Source organism: Bubalus kerabau, chromosome 6 (assembly GCF_029407905.1).
Source record: "Bubalus kerabau isolate K-KA32 ecotype Philippines breed swamp buffalo chromosome 6, PCC_UOA_SB_1v2, whole genome shotgun sequence".
Classification (NCBI taxonomy): domain Eukaryota; kingdom Metazoa; phylum Chordata; class Mammalia; order Artiodactyla; family Bovidae; genus Bubalus; species Bubalus kerabau.
The window spans coordinates 17,790,267-17,808,737 of record NC_073629.1 but is presented as its reverse complement, the minus strand read 5'-3'; the positions used below and the strand labels follow the sequence as shown (position 1 = coordinate 17,808,737).

General features: G+C 48.3%; 1 protein-coding gene across 1 annotated transcript; it reads right to left on the bottom strand.

The window, feature by feature from the left end:
• Positions 1–5,273: 5,273 nt before the first annotated feature.
• PGLYRP3 (peptidoglycan recognition protein 3) lies at positions 5,274–17,904 on the bottom strand. Its single transcript, XM_055587072.1, has 8 exons — positions 17,856–17,904; positions 16,340–16,447; positions 15,475–15,676; positions 13,262–13,380; positions 11,684–11,836; positions 10,259–10,457; positions 6,087–6,205; positions 5,274–5,452 (listed from the first exon to the last, which is right to left on the bottom strand). Exons 1-8 carry the CDS (start codon positions 17,902–17,904, stop codon positions 5,274–5,276), a joined length of 1,128 nt encoding a protein of 375 aa, XP_055443047.1.
• Positions 17,905–18,471: the final 567 nt, after the last annotated feature.

Below are 18,471 nucleotides of genomic sequence, written 5' to 3'. Positions count from 1 at the left end.
ACCCTAGCTGGCTCCTCTAATTAAAGCCCTGTCCTAAATCTGCTGCCCCAGCAGAACCTGCTGGGCCAGAAACACACCTGTCCATTCTTTGTGGCTCTAAGCTTCCAAAAAATGTGTGCCTTCCCCAAAGCCACCCCACCCCGGCCTTCCACCCCGACTTCCTCCTCCCCAACAGGGCTGGCAGCCCTGGGACAGAGCCGAGCTTGGTGGAGGGCAGGGTCTACAGTACTCCAGCACCGAGCCCATCATCTCCTCCACGCCGCCACAGCCTAGAGGTTGATGAGAGCAAAAGAGAAAGGGCGAAGACAGAGAGATACAGCAGTAGAATGGTGTCAGAGAGAAAAGGAGAGGCATTGAGAGATGAAGAGGGAGGCAGCATTTGAAAAAGAGAGAGAGGGGAGGCAGGAGGGAGACAGCAGGACACTAGAGAGACACACAAGTGTGGGAAGAAAGAAGCCAGCAACGGAGGAAGAGCCAGGGAGCACAGGAGAGGCTGGGAAGAGACCTCGGGGAGGGAGCCTTTCCTGAAGGGCCAGCTCATGGGGAGCAGCCTCAAGGCCCCCACAGGGAGAAGGTTACAGAAGCCTCCAAGGGCTGGGGGAGCACTGGGGCTGGAGAAACTCTTCCCCCCAGTCTCACACCAGTGGAGAGGCCACGAGAGTGCGGAAGCCACAGAGGGTTGGGAATTAAGATGGAATTAATCTGTGGCCTCTGATGTGTTACAAAAGTGGGCGGGTTCCTGGTAGCAGGCAGACACTGGAATTTTCCACTCTGTGACAAACATCCCAAGACCAGCCCGGGGAAGGGCTGCCGCCCTTCTGGGCTGGGAACGCTGCCTCTGCTTGCCCTGCCCTATACAGATGGGGCTCTTCCCCTTCCAGGCCACAGACAGGCAGGTGCCACACCCCTACCCCAGAGCACCAGCTCTGGGCCAGGAAGGTGCAGGCACAGGCTCAGAAATCCAGGTCAGAAGGGAGAAGAGAGGGGAACAGCAATGAGCCACCAAGAGGAACAGGCAAAGGCCCCGGGCACCCAGTGGAGGGAGATGTCATCTCTGGTCTGCAGAAACAGGAAGCATCTGGAAAACTGGTGGAACTGGGGGAGTCACAAGGAGCGCAGGGACAGGTGGGCAAAGGCCCCAAGGGGGCAATTGCGTGAAGAAAATCTGCAAATTGCCACCTGAGTCTCATTCTGTGCAAAAGGGTAGGTTGGAGTGATCATGGAAAGCCCTAAATGCTGCGCATGCTAAGATGCTTTACTTTATTCTGTCGGAAACCAGAGACGTGCAAGAATGGGGCCGTGCTCAGAATCTGAGGATTCCTAGAACCTCCGTGGTGGTACGGTTGTAGTCACACGTTGCAGGAAACAAACTCGATCAGAAAGACAATGCAGATAGTGGAGTGCACTTTATTACACCAGTGGGCCCAAGGCAGAGTCTTCTCTTAGCCAAGGACGCTGACGGGTCTTTGTGAAAACCTTATATACCCTAAGTGTATAAGGTTCCCTGAAACTAGTCTGAACAAAGGAAAAAGAAAGATACAATCAAAGTTAACCCTGATTCATATGCCTTAAGCCTAGGTAGTTAACAAGACAATTATCAATAGGCTTGTGGTCATACCCCAATAAGCATAATAGAATGTATGATTCTATTCGGTTACACAGATAATTAGGGTATTCTTTTAGGCAATGGAGAGCCCTGAGGCTCTTCCTTCCGGGGGCCTGGTTTTCCAGTTGGTATGTCATTTCCATAGATACTGGGCATATAGTATCTGGGCATAAAGTCCACAGTATGGCCCAAGATGGAGCCTGTTCTGTTTCCTCCTTCAGTACAGGGATTAAGACACCTCCTGATCCCAGTGCAAGGGGCCCAGATTCAATCCCTGGTTAGGCAACTAGATCCCACATGCTGTAACCAAAGATTCTGCATGATGCAGCTAAGACCTGGCACAGCCAAACAAATAATCTCATCCCTTAAAGAAAGATCAATAAAGTTAAAAAAAAAAAAAAAGAATCTGAGGGTTCCTCTTTTATTTAACTCATTGAATGAACTTAAACAAGTCATCTGCCCCTCTTTGGTTTCAGTTTTCTGGAAAATAGGCTTAAATCGAATTAGTATCCCAGAATCAAATAAAAGTTTTTGTGGCATTGTTTTTCTTTCTGAGCTTACAGTTGTGGAAAACAGCTAACAAGATGGGCTTAGAGGCCCTCCAGCCCTGAAAGTCCAGGGTCGTGAAGCCACTGTGTCCCTCCCGTCCCAAGGGCTCCTTCACCTGTGCCCGACCTGTGGGGCTCCTCCCTGCTCTCACCAGCCTTTGCCAACTCCCCAGGAGGCTGAGACTGATGTCCACAAGGGTGTAGCCTTCCTGCCGGAGTCAAACAGCAGTAACAGATTGCAACCACCACCACAAGAGCAAGAAGAACCGTGATACCACCTCAACTTTGGCAGGACCACATTATATCCAACCACGAGTCCGAGGACTCTAAATTCACTTAATCCTCACAGCTAACCTCTGAGGAGGGATGTTAGTATGAACTCCAATTTTTTTTTTTTGGGCCACCCCTCATGGCTTACAGGATCTTAGTTCCCTCACCAGGGATCAAACCTGGGCCTCAGCAGTGACAGCTAACCATTAGACCACCGGGGAATTCTTTGAATTCCACTTTAAATAATTAAAGGGGAGCTGGAAAGAATTTCTGCACACAAAGTACTCCCAAGAGCCAACCGAATGGAATTGGCTGCCTCAGGATTGACCTTGAAAAAGCATTTTCCTACTGAGTGCTCTGGTTTCACCTAGATTATGTGTATTTAAGACTAATAAAAGTAAATAATCTTGAAAAGACAATAATTCAGACCCTGCAATAATGCTGATTTGAGGAGGCCTTGATGAGCACTGATGGAGATGGGGGTGTCTGCAACCCACCACCACTCCCACCCCCAGGAAAGCCTGCCTGGGGCAGGGGCTAGGGAGGCTAGTGAGACCCTGAGGCCAGGAATGTGCTTTGAATCAAAGGCCAGAGACCCTCCACTTTGGAGGGTGGTAAGAAAGGCAGAGAAAGCTGGAGGGCAGCTCTTTTCTTGAGATCATTTCTCATCACACATCCACCTTTTTGTCTACTCCCTGTAGGAAGGGCTCTGAAACTCACCCTGGATGTTGTAAGAGAAGGGGAGACACACTGTGGCAAGTTGGGGAAGTTTCACCCCTAAGAAAGGACTGGGTTGACCAGAGCTTCTGGTCCAGTGACTCCCATCCCAAGGGAGTCTCCTCCTAGAGCAGCCTTCCCTCTCCCCCTGGCTCTGTAAATCAGAAAGGGGCATTGAGACCCCCAGGCCTACTCGACTCTCTAGATAAACAATTCCTTCCCCTGCTTCTGTGCCCAGGTGGCCTGAGGATAAAGTGAATCCAGTGAGATTGGGGGACAGTCTTTGAAAAGCACAAACAGCTGTGAAAATGAGACGCTGAACCTGCTTTGTTCTAAGAGCTGTGAAACACTCTAAAAGCAAAGGCTCGTGTGAATACCAAAGGATGGGGTGGGGAGTCCATGTTTCTCCCCATCTTCCTCTTTTCCTTGTTTCCAGATCAGGAAAAACTAATGACTAGCAGGGAGTTTCCAGTTCCTGTGCTTCTAGTAAAGAGCAGTCAGTGTTTCCCCCACCTGAAAGGATGAGGCTTCACTTGGGGCAGGAGGAGACCAGGAAGGGAGGCTGCAGAGCCCCCAAGCTCTGAGTCCCCGCTCAGCTTGATGCCTAGCAGACCAAACCAGGGAAGGACAGAGAGCAGTGCTGTGTGGACACAGCCTCTGCCCTCAGGGAGCTCTGGGAGGATGGGGACACAGAGACACAATAACCATTGCAGTTGGGCAACCAGAACAGCTCTGAGTCTCAGATTGGGAGGCAACAGAACAGAGAGAATGCTGGTAGGATGAGGTATCATCCAGCAAGTCTTCCTCAAAAGGGGGATGATAAGCAAATTGGAAAGGGGAGCAAGGACATGGTCCACTTATTCATTTATTCATCCATTTCTCCAATTGTAGCACCTTCCCTGATAGCTCAGTTGGTAAAGAATCCACCTGCAATGCAGGAGACCCTGGTTCGATCCCTGGGTTGGGAAGATCCCCTGGAGAAGGGAAAGGCTACTCACTCCAATATTCTGGCCTGGAGAATTCCATGAACTGTATAGTTCTTGGGGTTACAAAGAGCAGGACACGACTGAGTGACTTTCACTTTTCAGATACTGCTGAAGAACTGAGGACATAGACACAAATGAAACTGGACAAACTCACAACCCAGTGGAGAGAATTTCTATAAAAAATCACTGCCCTGAAACAAGGGCTGCATCCAGATAGGGACAACGTCATGTGTGAACAGAGAGGAGGGGCTGGGATGTTGACCTGGGTCACATGTGAGGCTGCGGGCTGCCAGGCAGATGGTGAGCAATGAAAGGAACAGGCTGAGCAGACTCCATCTTGAAAAAGAAGGAAACTCCATCTTCCATTTTCGGTGAGCTTTGGACTATATGCCTGGTAGCCATGGGGATAACATACCTATGGCCAAACTGGCCTCCCGGACTGATAAACACCAGATTCCATACCAAGACTTCCCGTCACCAAAAAGAATGTAATAATCCCCTATGTAGTCAATCACCTTGATCTTTATGGCACCCATTGGTGTAGGCTACAATGCATAACCAGCTGACCCTTCTGATGGTGAATCATGGCTGTAACCTGATTGTATCTCCCTTTAACACTTTACAGGCTAGGTTTAAGGAATCTGGGGGTGTGGACTTGAGTAGTAGACTTAAGGTATATAAGGTTTTCACAAAAGTCGGTCAGCATCCTTGGCTAAGAGGAGACTGTGCCTTGGGCCGACTGGTGTAATGAACTGCACTCCACTATCTGCATTGTCATTCTGAGTGAGTTTGTTTCCCGGAATGCATGGCTACACCATCGGCAGGGGAAGGCACACCAGGAGAGGGGTGTGTACAAAGGGACAAGAAGGCTCAGCTGGGTGAGGAGGTGGGTACTGGGGAGAGGAAGGTGAGGAGGGAAGGGGGCTGGGTGCAGACTCAGAGGGCCGGAATGCCCCACTATGGGGTTTGATCATATGGAACTGATCCTACTAGTTAGGAAATGATCATACTAACCTGAAGCAGAAGAAACAGGATGGGGCTGGCAGGGAGGGGTCGCAGGTATTGAGCCAGGATGGAAGGTGAAGAAGGGGAGGCTCAGAAGCCAGGGTTGGGGAGGGGGTGGTATTGGAAGGAACTGGGGTTCCCTCATTGTCTGAAATGAGGCCAAGTCTTAATGATGTTGTACAAAGCTCGTCCAGGAGACAGAATATCGGTCACATCGCTGTGCCCCACCAACAGGTAGTTGGGGACCAGATGCCCCTTGACCACGGAACAGTGGATCAGGCTCTGAGCTGCCTCCAGCGCTGCAGCATTCGGTGGTTTTTCTGCAAAACACATTTAGCCAAGCAATCACTAGGGTCTCAAGGTTACTTGCTTTGGGCAGGGACAAGCACCTAGCGCAGGCTCCCTCTATCCCCATCACCACCATAGCCAACAAATTCCTGTAAGTTTCCGCAGCCAGGCACATTGGGAAAACAAGGTCATTGTGCTCCCTGATTCTGCCTTCTAGAAAGTTCAAAACCTCTCTGAAAAATTACTGCAGCTCAACACACCACTTCTCAACAGTCACCACAGGGCAGACATGGCAGCACCAGACCGTTCATTGCTTGTCCATAAGAGATAGTGGTGCTCCCCAATGCTGTTGCCATGGCTACCAAGGAAGAAGCTACATTTGCCAACAGTGCTATGAAAACGCCAAAGTTTGCAAAAGATTTTTTTTCTCTCTTGCTCCATGCTTGCATTGGGCATGGCTCTAAAGACAGATAGAACCGGGTATTGGTACAGGGGAATGTGGAGGAAATGTTCTGCCTGAGAGGGACTCCTGGGGACCTGCCTCTTGCACTGAGAGTCCCACTGACACTGTCAGGCACCACAATGCATCTTATCCCCATTGCTTCCCAGGTATTTCACATAATACTTCATCATCCAGAGTCCCTCTGCTCCATGTTGACCCCTTACCTACAAAGTTGCCTATGAAGGCAATTCCTAGGCCAATGTCGTTGTATCCATATGTGTGAGAGCCTTGGGTATGCCAGCCAACTCCTTCATACACACCACCATCCTGGCCCACCAGGAAGCTAATGTCAGGCAAAGGGAAAAGGAGAAAATTACTCTGGGGAGAACTGGCTTCATTCACTCCTTGAATCATCAATTCATCCTTTCATCCACTTACTATTATTACTATTACCATTACGATTACTCTTACCGTATGTGACAATGTGAACAGAGACAAAAAGGCAAAAGAAAAAAAAAAAATAGTCCCTGAACCTAAGAAATGAAGACAGTGTCAAGCAATGATGAGAGCAGCCTCAGTCCACTGCCACATGGTTACACTAGTAATGAAAACGGATTTTTATTCTGATCCTGTTGGCACTAAATTCTTGACGTTTTCTCTTCCCTGGTTCTCCTCCCCTGGGACTCTGGTCTCACCCCTTCTCTCTTCTCACTCAACATATTCTCCCTGGACAACCATCCAGTCTGATAACTCCAACTGTTGTTGTTTTTTAGTCGCTTAAGTCATGTCCAACAATTTTGCCCGCTTTTGACTCAAATCCGCTCATGGCCTGTAGCCCCCCAGGCTCCTCTGTCCCTGGGATTCCCCAGCCAAGAATACTGGAGTAGGTTTCCATTTCCTTCTCCAGGGGATCTTCCCAACTCAGGGACTGAACCCGCGTCTCCTGTGTCTCCTGCTTGGCTGGCAGATTCTTTACCACTGAGCCAGCTGGGAACCCATAGCTCAATTACAAGCTCTAAAAGCCAACACGTCCAAACAAACCCATCTTCTTCCACAATTTCCTTAGCCAGAAAATTGGGCATCAGACTGAATGCCTCACTCTCCGTCTCCCAGCCCCATCCAATCAACATTCATGGCTTGGCAACCATTTCTCCTGTTTTAAATTTCGCCCCTTACCTCTATGCCGGCAGCTGCTCTGCCGTCCCAGGCCACCATCACCTGTTGTCTGGATTACTGCAAAAGCTGTCTGCCCAGAGTTTAACCTCCTGGCAATCCATGCTTAAAACAGCCCCCAGACCGGTTTTGCTAAATACAGATCCCATCATAGGGCATGGATTTCCGGTTGCTTCTCAAACAGTCAGCCTGTCAGGACCAATGCCCAGGCCCCTGTGCTGTGGCTCCTGTCAGCCCCTCCAGCCTTCCCTCTCGCCAGTCCCCTCTTTGTAGTCTGTTTTAAGTAGGAGTTAAGCTTCTTTGTTGGAGAAGGCAATGGCACCCCACTCCAGTACTCTTGCCTGGAAAACCCCATGGGCGGAGGAGCCTGGTAGGCCACAGTCCATGGGGTCGCTAAGAGTCGGACATGACTGAGCGACTTAGCAGCAGCAGCAGCAAGCTTCTTTGTGGGCATCCCAGGTGGTGCTAATGGTAAAGAACACACCTGTCAATGCAAGAGATATAAGAGACACGGGTTTGATCCCTGGATCAGGAAGATCCCCTAGAGGAGGCCATGGCAACCCACTCCAGGATCCTTGCCCAGAGAATCCCACCGACACAGGAGCCTGGTAGGCTACAGTCCATAGAGTTGCAAAGAGTCGGACATGACTGGAGCAATTTAGCACACAAGCTTCTTTCATTTGTGCTCTGTATGGACTCCAGGCCCTTGTATATGCTGCTCCCTCTTGCCTGGAACACTCCGTATCCTTCTTTGCCTGACTGACCCCCACTCTGTACCCATGTCCCAGTGTGGATGCCTCTCCCTGCTGAAGCCCTGCTGTGATACCGTTCAGTCCTCCAAAGTCTTGCTAGAGGTCCACCCTGGGCACATTCTGTGACTCATGCATCCCAGTGCCAACACTCACAATCATCAAGACCTGTTTATCCTCTCTCCTCCACAAGGGAAGGAGCCAATTCATCTCGCTGAGCACTAAGCACATAGCGTGCGTACATGCTCAGTTGCTTCAGTTCTGTCTGACACTTTGAGAACCCATGGACTGTAGCCCACCAGTCTCCTCTACTCATGGGTTTTTTCAGGCAGGAATACTGGAGTGCGCTGCCCAGGGATTGTACCTGCATCTCCTGCATTGCAGGCAGATTCTTTATTGCTGAGCCACCAGGGATACCCCAATAAATATTGGTGAAAAAGTAAGAAATGATGAATGGGAGGGCCCTTTGTCCATTCTGAGCACAATTGGTGCCAGAGTGACAGATGCTGTATCCTGAGGCTGCAGTGGGAGTGAGCACCATAACAAGCTTCCAAAGTCAAGGGACAGGAATCAAGCCAGTCCCCAAAGGATGAATGTGAAAGGAAACTAACATTCCCTCAGCTCCTGGCATTTTCCATTTGGAATTTCCACACTTAATTCTTTATTAACTAAGCTTAATAACCATAGCAAGGCTGTGGAAAACCCTATAAAATGCAGCCATAGTTTTCTCCTATTTACTAAGGCTGTTTTTAAAATGGGAGTTCACAGGAGAAAGGCAACCTGCCCAGAATGAGACATGTGCTTACTCAGTCATGTCCAACTCTTTTCGACCCCAAGGACTAGAGCCCACCAGGCTCCTCTGTCCATGGGGATTCTCAGGCAAGAATATTGGAGTAGGTTGCCATGCCCTCCTCCAGGGGATCTTCCCAACCCAGGGATCGAAGCCAAGTCTCCTTCATTGCCGGTGGGTTCTTTACCGTCTGAGCCACCAGGACATATACAAAAGTAAACCCACCTGAGACTTCATAAAATTTGTTGTGATTAAGTCACAGCTTCCCTGCAGCTCAGTGGTAAAGAATCCAGCTGCCAATGCAGGAGACACAGGTTTGACCTTGATTCCGGAAGATCTCACATGCTGTGGAGCAATTAAGCCCATGAGCCATAACCATTGGGCCTGTGCTCCACAACAAGAGAAGCCAGCACAAAGAGAAGCCTGCATCGCAACTAGAGAATAGGCACCCCCTGCTCCCCACAACTAGAGAAAACCAGCACAGCAAGGAAGACCCAGAAAGTGAAGTCACTCAGTCATGTCCGACTCTTTGCGACCCCATGGACTGTAGCCTACCAGGCTCCTCAATCCATGGAATTTTCCAGGCAAGCATACTGGAGTGGGTTGCCATTTCCTTCTCCAGGGATCTTCCCAACCCAGGGCTCTAATCCAGGTCTCCCGCACTGCAGGCAGACGCTTTACTGTCTGAGCCACCAAGGAAGCCCATGAAGACCCAGACCAGCCAGTAAATGAATAAATAAATTTTTTTAATTTATTTTTTTATAGGTTATCACTGAATCACTTTGCTGTATACCTGAAACTAACGCAACATTGTAAATCAACTAGATGCCAATAAAATTAAAATTAGTACTAATAATTAAAAGTTATCATACTCTATGTATACCTGTGGTGGATTCATTTTGATATTTGGCAAAACTAATACAGTTATGTAAAGTTTAAAAATAAAATAAAATTAAAAAATAAAAAAAAATAAAACTAAGATAATATAAAAAAAATAAATAAAATAAAAGTTATCATACTCTAACCCTGAATTTCTTCTATGAAAATTCCAAGGGAATGCCTAAGAAGCTTCCCACTGTTCTACTAGCTTACTGTGTTTCTTATTTATAGACTTGGCATTAAAGGAACCAAAAGAGAACATTTTTTTTTAAATTTCACTTGGTATTATCAAACAGATAAGGTATTGTTGCCCTACTGCAGAGAGGAGACAAAAGAAGTCCAGAGAAGTTAAAATTTCCTCTGTCTATAAATGGAGTAAGCAATACCAGAGGTATTGCAGGATTCTAACATCAGAGAGAGCAAGTTTGGGGTTGGGCTCAAGGGCAGTAGGGGGTGAACAGGGTCTGGGTTTCTGGCTGGTTGGAAGGGATTACATTTAAAAGGCATGGTCCGTTGACAGCCTCCCATAAGGGTCTCGCACTCATGGTTTATCACTATTGTTTTAAGATCTTCCTTTCAGAGTCTTCCCAACCACTCATGGAGAACATGCCCAGAGGAGATAACTAAACCTTGGCTAGGCTCTGAAGAATGCTCAGGCCAGAATCCTGCACAAATAAAAAGATGATGTCTAATGTAAAGCGCCTGGCACAAAGGAAGACCTTGGTAAACACCGGCTCCCTCCCCAGGCCTTCCTTCCTAAAGCCCTGAAAAAAAAGAGGGTCAAGTGTGTACCAGTCGCACTTACTGATATCCGATGTCACAGAAGTCCTTTGTGTCAATGTGGTAAGATTGTATATCTCGGACGCGGATCCGACAGTCCATGGATACATTGCAGGTTGCCCCAGCGGTGTGGATGATGACAACATATTTGGCTGGGAGGCTCATTTTAGGGCAGTGTGTCTGTCTGGCTTCCCAAGCTGACCTTGTGATGATGTTGGGGCAAGCTGTGGTGAGGAGAAAAAACAATGAGATGCGAATTTGCCCGTTCCCACATGTAGACAATCTCACAACTTCAGGCTGGTAACTCCTCAGAATCCCCAACCTGTGTTAGTGGCACCCACTAACACAGCCTAACATGTGAGATTTTGTGGGATTCTGGGAAAGTCTAGATAGGGATTGTCTGGGTCAGGCAGCTGGAGCCAAGGGACAGAGGCAAAAGTCAGGTTCTGATAACAACTATGGAAATCAGCATGTGAGCAGAAGAGAAAAGACTACTGATACCTACATGCTTGAATATGCACTGCAGATAAATGCAGATATGTGTACTTATATGACAAGACCAATGTGCAGAAATCAGCTGACTTTCTGAACTGATCATATGCATATGATAATTTAAAATCTCTAAAGAATTCTACACACGTAAAACTGTTATTTATGAAGACAACACCAGTCTGAAAGCAAGACAAATTTTAAAGATTTGCAACTTGAAAAGCTTAATGAAAAACATTCTTGAGTCCTAGGCAAGACCCACTCTAGCAGAGAGTGTTAAACTATTGAAAGTTCTTGTAATTGTACTGGGTTTAGGTGGCTGCTTGTCTTTCCAAAATAGTGCATGATTTTTATTATCCAACTTCTTGGACTATTCACACTCATGGCAGTGTAATCTGTGAACCCAAGTTTTTCTCAGTGTGTTGTGGTCATGTGGAAGGTTGGCTTGTTTTGCTTTTAGAAGGATGTGTGTGTGTGAGCGAGGGAGAGTATGAGACAGAGATTGTGTGTGTATGTGTATTCATGTAATATACACAAATATATATTTTTTACCCCACTCCATTTCCATGCTTTATTGTTCTCCATAACCCTGATGTTACATCTAATATCACATACCTTTTACTTATTGATTCTTCATTTTCTATCTTTCTCTACTTAAATGTGCAGTTTCATTGGTTTTGTTTACAGCTGCACCCTCAGTACCTAGAAGAGTGCCTGGTATTCAGTAAACATTCGTTGAGTGAAAACATGTGTACATATATATTTATGTCAAGAATGGTTCCATGGCTATATGGTTCCAGTGGAAAGGAGAGGCCACAAAGGTGCCCTCTTAGAATTTTCCAGATCTCAGCAAGAGATGTTCTTGGTCTGAGAAACCAATGAATATCAATAAGAAAAGGCATTCCCTACTGTTGCTGGGTGGTAACTGGGAGAAGGATGAGGCAGAACGGAGAGGCTTTACCTTTCCTGGGCATCGGTGGCTGATGAGGGACCAGGCAGCTCTCTGGTTTCAAGAGAAGTGGCTGAATATACCTGGGGGATAGGTGACCATTCTTTATGGCATAGAATATCAGGTCCTCTGCGGCTGATACGGCAGTGGGGCTGGGACTGCTGCCTGAGAGAGGATGACACGGAGCACAGAACTATTAGCAGAAAGTTCCAACCTGGTCTAGATGTAGAGGGAGGATAAGTTGACCCCTTGAGCCTAAATGACTGATGGATGAGAAGAGAAAAAACTGGACCAGTAGCCAGGACAGAGAGACTAAGAGACAAAGAAGTACTTACACACAGCTTTTAGAAACCAAGTTGGTGACTTCTTCCAAGTGCCTTATTTATTCATTCTATCACTATGTGGAGTCACTCGGAGACAGTGAAAGCTACATGTAGGAGGCCCACCTGACCAAGTCAGAAATGCCTTCGCTTGGAGGAAAAGGTGACTGTATTTATTTCATAGCTTCCACAATCAGACATGAGGCCAAGTGCTCTTCACATCCATTAACTCATGTAATCCTCACAGAAAACCTCTGATATAAATGCTATTACTAGCCCCACTACTTGGAAGATGAGGATCCTGGCAGGTGCCAGTTAGTTGTTGTTGGCTCCTTTTTTTTTAATTGATTTGTTTTAATTGGAGGCTAATGACAATATTGTAGTGGCTTTTGCCATACATTAACTTGAATCAGCCATGGCCTACTCTGTGCTCTCCTGTGCTTTGCAGAGGACTAGAAACCTGCAATGGCACCCCACTCCAGTACTCTTACCTGGAAAATCCCATGGATGGAGGAGCCTGGTGGGCTGCAGTCCATGGGGTTGCTAAGAGTCAGACACGACTGAGCAACTTCACTTTCACTTTTCACTTTCACGCACTGGAGAAGGAAATGGCAACCCACTCCAGTACTCTTGCCTGGAGAATCCCAGTGACAGGGGAGCCTGATGGGCTGCCGTCTATGGGGTCGCACAGAGTCGGACACGACTGAAGCGACTTAGCAGCAGCAGCAGCAGAAACCTGCAAACTACATTTCCCAGACTTCTTGCTTGCTGGCCACTGGTTGGGCTCTACCAATGGGAGACACTGGAGGCAGAGAGAAGCCATGTTTTTCTGCCTCTGCCAGTTCCTAATTATCAACTTCAGGGCTTCCCTGATAGCTCAGTTGGTAAAGAATCCGCCTGCAATGCAGGAGACCCTGGCTCAATTCCTGGGTCGAGAAGATCCCCTGGAGAAAGGAAGTATTCTGGCCTGGAGACAAAGAGCCGGAGACGACTGAGCAACTTCCACTTTTTTCAGACTCTCAAAGTGATGGCAGTGACTATGAGCTCAAGCAGTATCAGTGGTGGCTTCAGCAGTCTCACGGGAGTACAGACCAGAGAGGAGAAAGGGAACTCCAAAAATGCCCCATCATAGAATCCAAGGGAGGAAAGAACTTCAAGAGAGGGGCCATCATCAGAGAGAACAACATGATGTAGGCTGAAAAGACAAGAGTGGGTGACGGAAGACAGTGTAGACAACTCCTTGGTAGAGGGCCAGAGGGGTGACCATTACCTAGATTATTCCCAAAGAATGCGAGGCCCAGGGAGATGTTGTTGTAGCCCTGGGTGTGCATGCCTTGGATGTTCCAGCCAACACCTTCATACACCCTGCCATCGTTCCCAACCAGGAAGCTGCCAGGCAAGGAAACATGATTAAATGGAAAATTTCTGTAACAGAAAACTTCTCACCCCTCCTTAGAATGCAAAAAGTTCTAGAGGCTCATATGTTACAATGACATAACAGTGAGACCAAGTGGAATAATGCATTTTAAACTTCCAAGAGATGCAGGAATATGTCTTTAATTTTCCTGTGACTTAGTTTACCTGTGTTTCCCAGAATCTCAATTTAAAAAGACTCATTTGGTTCAAAGTAGAATTCCAATGTGTGACTCTCAAGAACCTGAGAACTTTAGTTCAACATTTTTCAAGGGCACGAGAATCCGTTCGTCATGTTTTTAAATTATAGGACCAAGCACTTGTACATTGAAAACAGTTGACCAGAATTTAGGGATTCCTTTAAGTTAACATTTTCTTCAGTTTCTCCTTAGGAATCCCTAAGCTCTTTTTTATCACAGAAATTTGGTTAGGATGTTCCTTTTCCCAGTTTAGTTTTTGAAGCCAAAGCGCTTTTTTTTTTCCTTCTACCTCCTCTTTACAACTTTCTCGTCTTCCACATTCCAGTTGCAGTCTTAAAAACTTTTTTTTCACAACTCTTATGTATTCAGCTTTTAACAGGTCGTGAATTTCCACAGCAAACTGAGCGCAGAAAGAACATTTCCCAGAAGTCACCAAAGACCCCGAATGGAGTGGAGCAGACCTCCTAGCCTGCAGTGGCATCGCCTGAGAACCAGGTGGGGGCCTCACTGTGTCCCCCGTGTCCCTGGCTTTGCCACAGTACCTTCAGGTACGGAGGTACTCTGTCCCCGCAGCCTTTGGTCAGCCCAAAGTGAATAGTCCCTATGGCTACAGCAACTGCATCGTACAAACTAGAGACTGTGCATTATCACCCCAGAAACCTGGCTGCGAGATGCAGTGGCTGAACCAGGCAACCCAGCAGTGCCACAACGGCAGAGCTGCGGGGGCACTCGCGGTAGGCTCAGCAGCCGAGCTGTAGTGAACACGGCACCCACAGAGGGCAGACGGGAAGACTCCCAACCTCGGCCCTCTGGGGCTCTGGTGACTACAGTGGGGGCTTCCAGCTGCTCTTACTTATTTGCAATCTCAATAAATCAAGGCTAGGACATGGGTTACCCTTTCCAAAGTGGATAATTCAGAAAGCATTTATACTTGTCGTTAGAATTCAGGCAGGAGGAGAAGGGGACGACAGAGGATGAGATGGTTGGATGGCATCACCAACTCAATGGACATGGGTTTGGGTGGACTCCAGGAGTTGGTGAGGGACAGGGAGGCCTGGCGTGCTGGGGTTCGTGGGGTCGCAAAGAGTCGGACATGACTGAGCAACTGAACTGAACTGAACTTAGAATTCAAGGAGGAGAGCACCATTCCCTCTCTCTCTCTCCTTCTATAAAGAAAAAGGGGAAAAGAGGAGGTTGTGGGCATCCACTCCACTGATAATCCTCAGAGAGCATACTCAGTACACAGCACAAGCCTCTCCTCGCCTCACACACTTGCAGGCCCTCCTCCCTGCATCCCCAGTGGTATGTCTCCTGTGGGATCCTAGTCTCACTGTGAGGGGGCCCGTCAGGGTACCTGGTAGAAAGCCCTGTCTGTGAGCAGAAGTGGAACAAGGCAGGACTAGCAGGCAGCCTGGGAAGAGTTCTGAGTTCACATTCCTTCTCTGAGTGACTTTCAGCAAATTCTCTAACTTCTCCAGACCACAGCACCCTCACCTGTGACACAGGGGTGGTAATATTTCTCCTGCCCATTCCTCAGGGTGGCAGGGAGAGCCTACTTGAGTAATACTTGTAAAGACCTTCATAAACTGAAATGTTCTTCGAGCATCAAGAGGGAGACTGTACTTATCACACAACCTCCCTCACTTCTTTCCTGGAACTCCTAGCGGCCAAGACCACATCTGAATATGTGGCTCACGGTGGTCCTCCTCATGACCCCTGGGAGACTTGGATTCTGTTTATATTAGCATTTTTTATTCATTAGAAAAGCAACATGAATGGGAAATTAAGAAATGCAGAGAAGGGGGAACAGGAGACCCCCCCCAAAGGGAGAACTCAAACGTGGGCTCCAGGGACCCCACCAGCCTCTTACTTGTAGGCCACATCACACCAGCCTTTGGTGTAGACGGAACGGGACTGCAGGCCCCTCAGCTTTTGACTGCACGAGTTCTGCTCCTCGCATTCCATCCCTGTGATCTGGTCCATGATGACATAGGCCACAGGCCGGGTCAGCTGGGCCCTGCAGGTCAGGGATCTCGCTCCCCACTCCTTGCGGGAGACAATGGTGGGCGCACCTGGAGGGAGGGGAGAGGGGAAATAGGCTGGCATGCTGAGGCCCTGCCATGCCCTCCATAGGCTGTCCAGGCCATCCTGAATCCTCTGTGATGGGAGAGGCACCAGAAGGAGGCCTGCACCACCTCAGCCTCCCCTTCCCTTCTCCATCTCTTGTTTGAAAGTGAAAGTAAAAGTGTTAGTTACTCAGTCCTGTCCAACTCTTTGCGACCCATGGACTGTAGACCACCAGGCTCCTGAGAAAAGTTCGGCCACTCTCCTCAAACCAGCAGCTCCCCAGCCAGAGCCCACAGGAAGCCCCATGAGCACTGGGGTGGGGGAATTCCCTCTTCCAGATGAACATGCATTGTGGGCAAGGCTGTGAGAGCCCCACCCAGGACCCCAGGACCCCCAAGGGTGCCTTCAGTATCCTTACTTGGGAGCTCCCAGGAACTGCCTGAGTGAAGTGGTATCTCTACCCTGAGAGCTAGAGACTGGGATCCTTGTCTTTTTATCCTGGGTTTCCTCTCCCTTCTGGAACCCACCTTTGCCTAAGGACTCAGGACAATCCATGGGAGGAGTTGTGGTTTTACCCTACCCCATCCACCCCACCCAGCCATAGTGATGTTCTAAGAAACACTTCTGTCTCCCTAAAAAGCCCCAGGCAGCCCCCGCAAATGCCTCACCATTGCGACCTGTGTGAATGAGCTGTGAGATGCCAACAAACAGGTCCAGAAGCTCCTGTGACAGCCCCCTGGCTTGGGTCTCATTCCAGGACAACTCCAGGGAATCCCCTGCAAAGGAACACTGCGCTTGGTGCTGGTCCTTGGAAAATACCTGGACCAGCTCAGAGGCACAGGCTCCATGTTCCTCCTGTGACCCCACAGCCCACAGCCTCTCTGTCTCCCCAGATAACTTCCCACCTGACCCACTTGACTTCCTCTAGGAGACAAGAAAGAGGAAAACCACAGATGCATCTGGCCTCATCCTGCCTCTCACATCTGCCCCAGTGAGGCCTTTCCCCTCTCCCACCCTCCCCAGCCTCCCCAAGCCTCCCTTCATTTCCAGTTCAATGCAGTCTCTCTTGTCTTCTCAGCTGGCCAGCTCATTCCCAGTTCACCTGTATATGTATTAATAGACCAGAGGGTCACATACCAAGATGACCATCCTGGTATGTATTCATATGTTAAGCACCTAGTGATCCAGGCAAGGTTCTTGAAATACAGAAATTTACAGATCATTGTGACTGCCCTACCAACTTAATTTTTTTTAAAGATAGGATTAATGGAGGATTAATCACCACAAATGGGCTTCCCAGATGGCTCAGTGAGTAAAGAATTCCCCTGCAATCCAGGAGCCTCAGGTTCGATCCCTGGGTCTGGAAGATCCCTGGAGGAGGGCACGGCAACCCCCTCCAGTATTCTTGCCTGGAGAATCCCATGGACAGAGGAGCCTGGTAGGCTACAGTCCATGGGGCAGCAAAGAGTCAGAGCACAACTGAAGCGACTGAGTGCACACACACACACACAAAATCATCACAAATATGCCTCATTCCCCTCTGTCTGTTCAGTACCAGAGGTCACGGGGGCACTGTCACTGGGACAACAGTGTCAGCCACAGACCAGCTCTGTAGTTAACAAAGCATGTTCAAGGGCTCTATCACATTTGTGGCTTAAAAAATCTTTGTGAAAGAAACAAAGCAAATTAACTACTCCCTCTATACAAATGAGAAACTGAGGCTCCGAGAGGTTATTTGTCTAAAGTGCTATGGGTTTTAAGCTGTGGACTTGGATTCCAAGCCAGGCTGTCTGACCCCAGACCCATGATCATAACCACTTGATTCTGCATCCACCCCCAAACTGTCAGATGACCAAGAGCAAGTCACTGCCACAATGGGGCCTGTTGCCCTGTCTACAACGCTAAGTTGTTAAGGGTCCCCATCATGGTCCTGAGAGTCTGTCCTTCTGTGAAATCATCAGGAGCAAATGCCTGACCACGATGCTGACACCAAGCTGTACCGGGCAGGCTGGAGAGGCTGCTGAGGACCGGAGCCCGTCTCAGCTGGGGAGGGGGCACCTGAGCTGGGCTCCGATAGGGAGCACAGCTGATGGGGAGGACTTATCCTGGAGAGGATAGTTTACAAACAAAACCAGGCTGGAGCTGATGCCAAAAGCACTTGTGACCTAGTAAAAGAAAACTCACCCCAGGCCGCGAGATCCAAAGCAGACAAGACAAGAAACCATAGCAGCATCCTCATGAGGTCCTAGGTCACCAACAGGGAGAGTATGGATCACAGCCCTGGGAGAGACACTGATAGTCAGACCAATCATCCTCACCCTTCAAACAGAGCACCTACCAGTTGCATGGCCCCCGTCTGTCTCCTTGCCAAACTGAGAACCTCCTAAGGACCAGCACCTGGTGAGGTTTCTCAAGGTCCTCAGGACAAGGCTGACCCTTAGCAGATGCTCAGCAAAGGTGAGCTAACACCTCTGTCTAGCCACCAGCCTACTATTACCCTGAGAAGTCATGGTCCCTCCTAGGAGCCCGGTGCCTCATCTACAGATTTCCAGCATGGATAATAACAATTTCTAAAACTCTTGAGTAGCTATTTGAATAAACTCTGTGTGGACATTTTTACATCTTAGTGCTGCTATTTTATATTTAATTCTTATAAAATTCCATAAGATATTAGTAATCCTATTTTTTAATTTTTTTTTAGTTATGAAAGTATGATAACAGATTTACAGGAGGCTTGGAAAATACAAAACAAGGTTACATATAGTTCCACTATATATTAAATTATTTTTTAAGTAAATAA

Coding starts and splice junctions, on each gene's coding strand:
- PGLYRP3 (XM_055587072.1), bottom strand. CDS start 17,904: ATGCTGCTATGGTTTCTTGTCTTGTCTGCTTTGGATCTCGCGGCCTGG. Junction 13,381..15,474: donor TGGTGTGATGTGGCCTACAA/GTAAGAGGCTGG, acceptor CTTGCCTGGCAG/CTTCCTGGTTGGGAACGATG. Junction 10,458..11,683: donor GCCACCGATGCCCAGGAAAG/GTAAAGCCTCTC, acceptor TCCTCACCACAG/CTTGCCCCAACATCATCACA.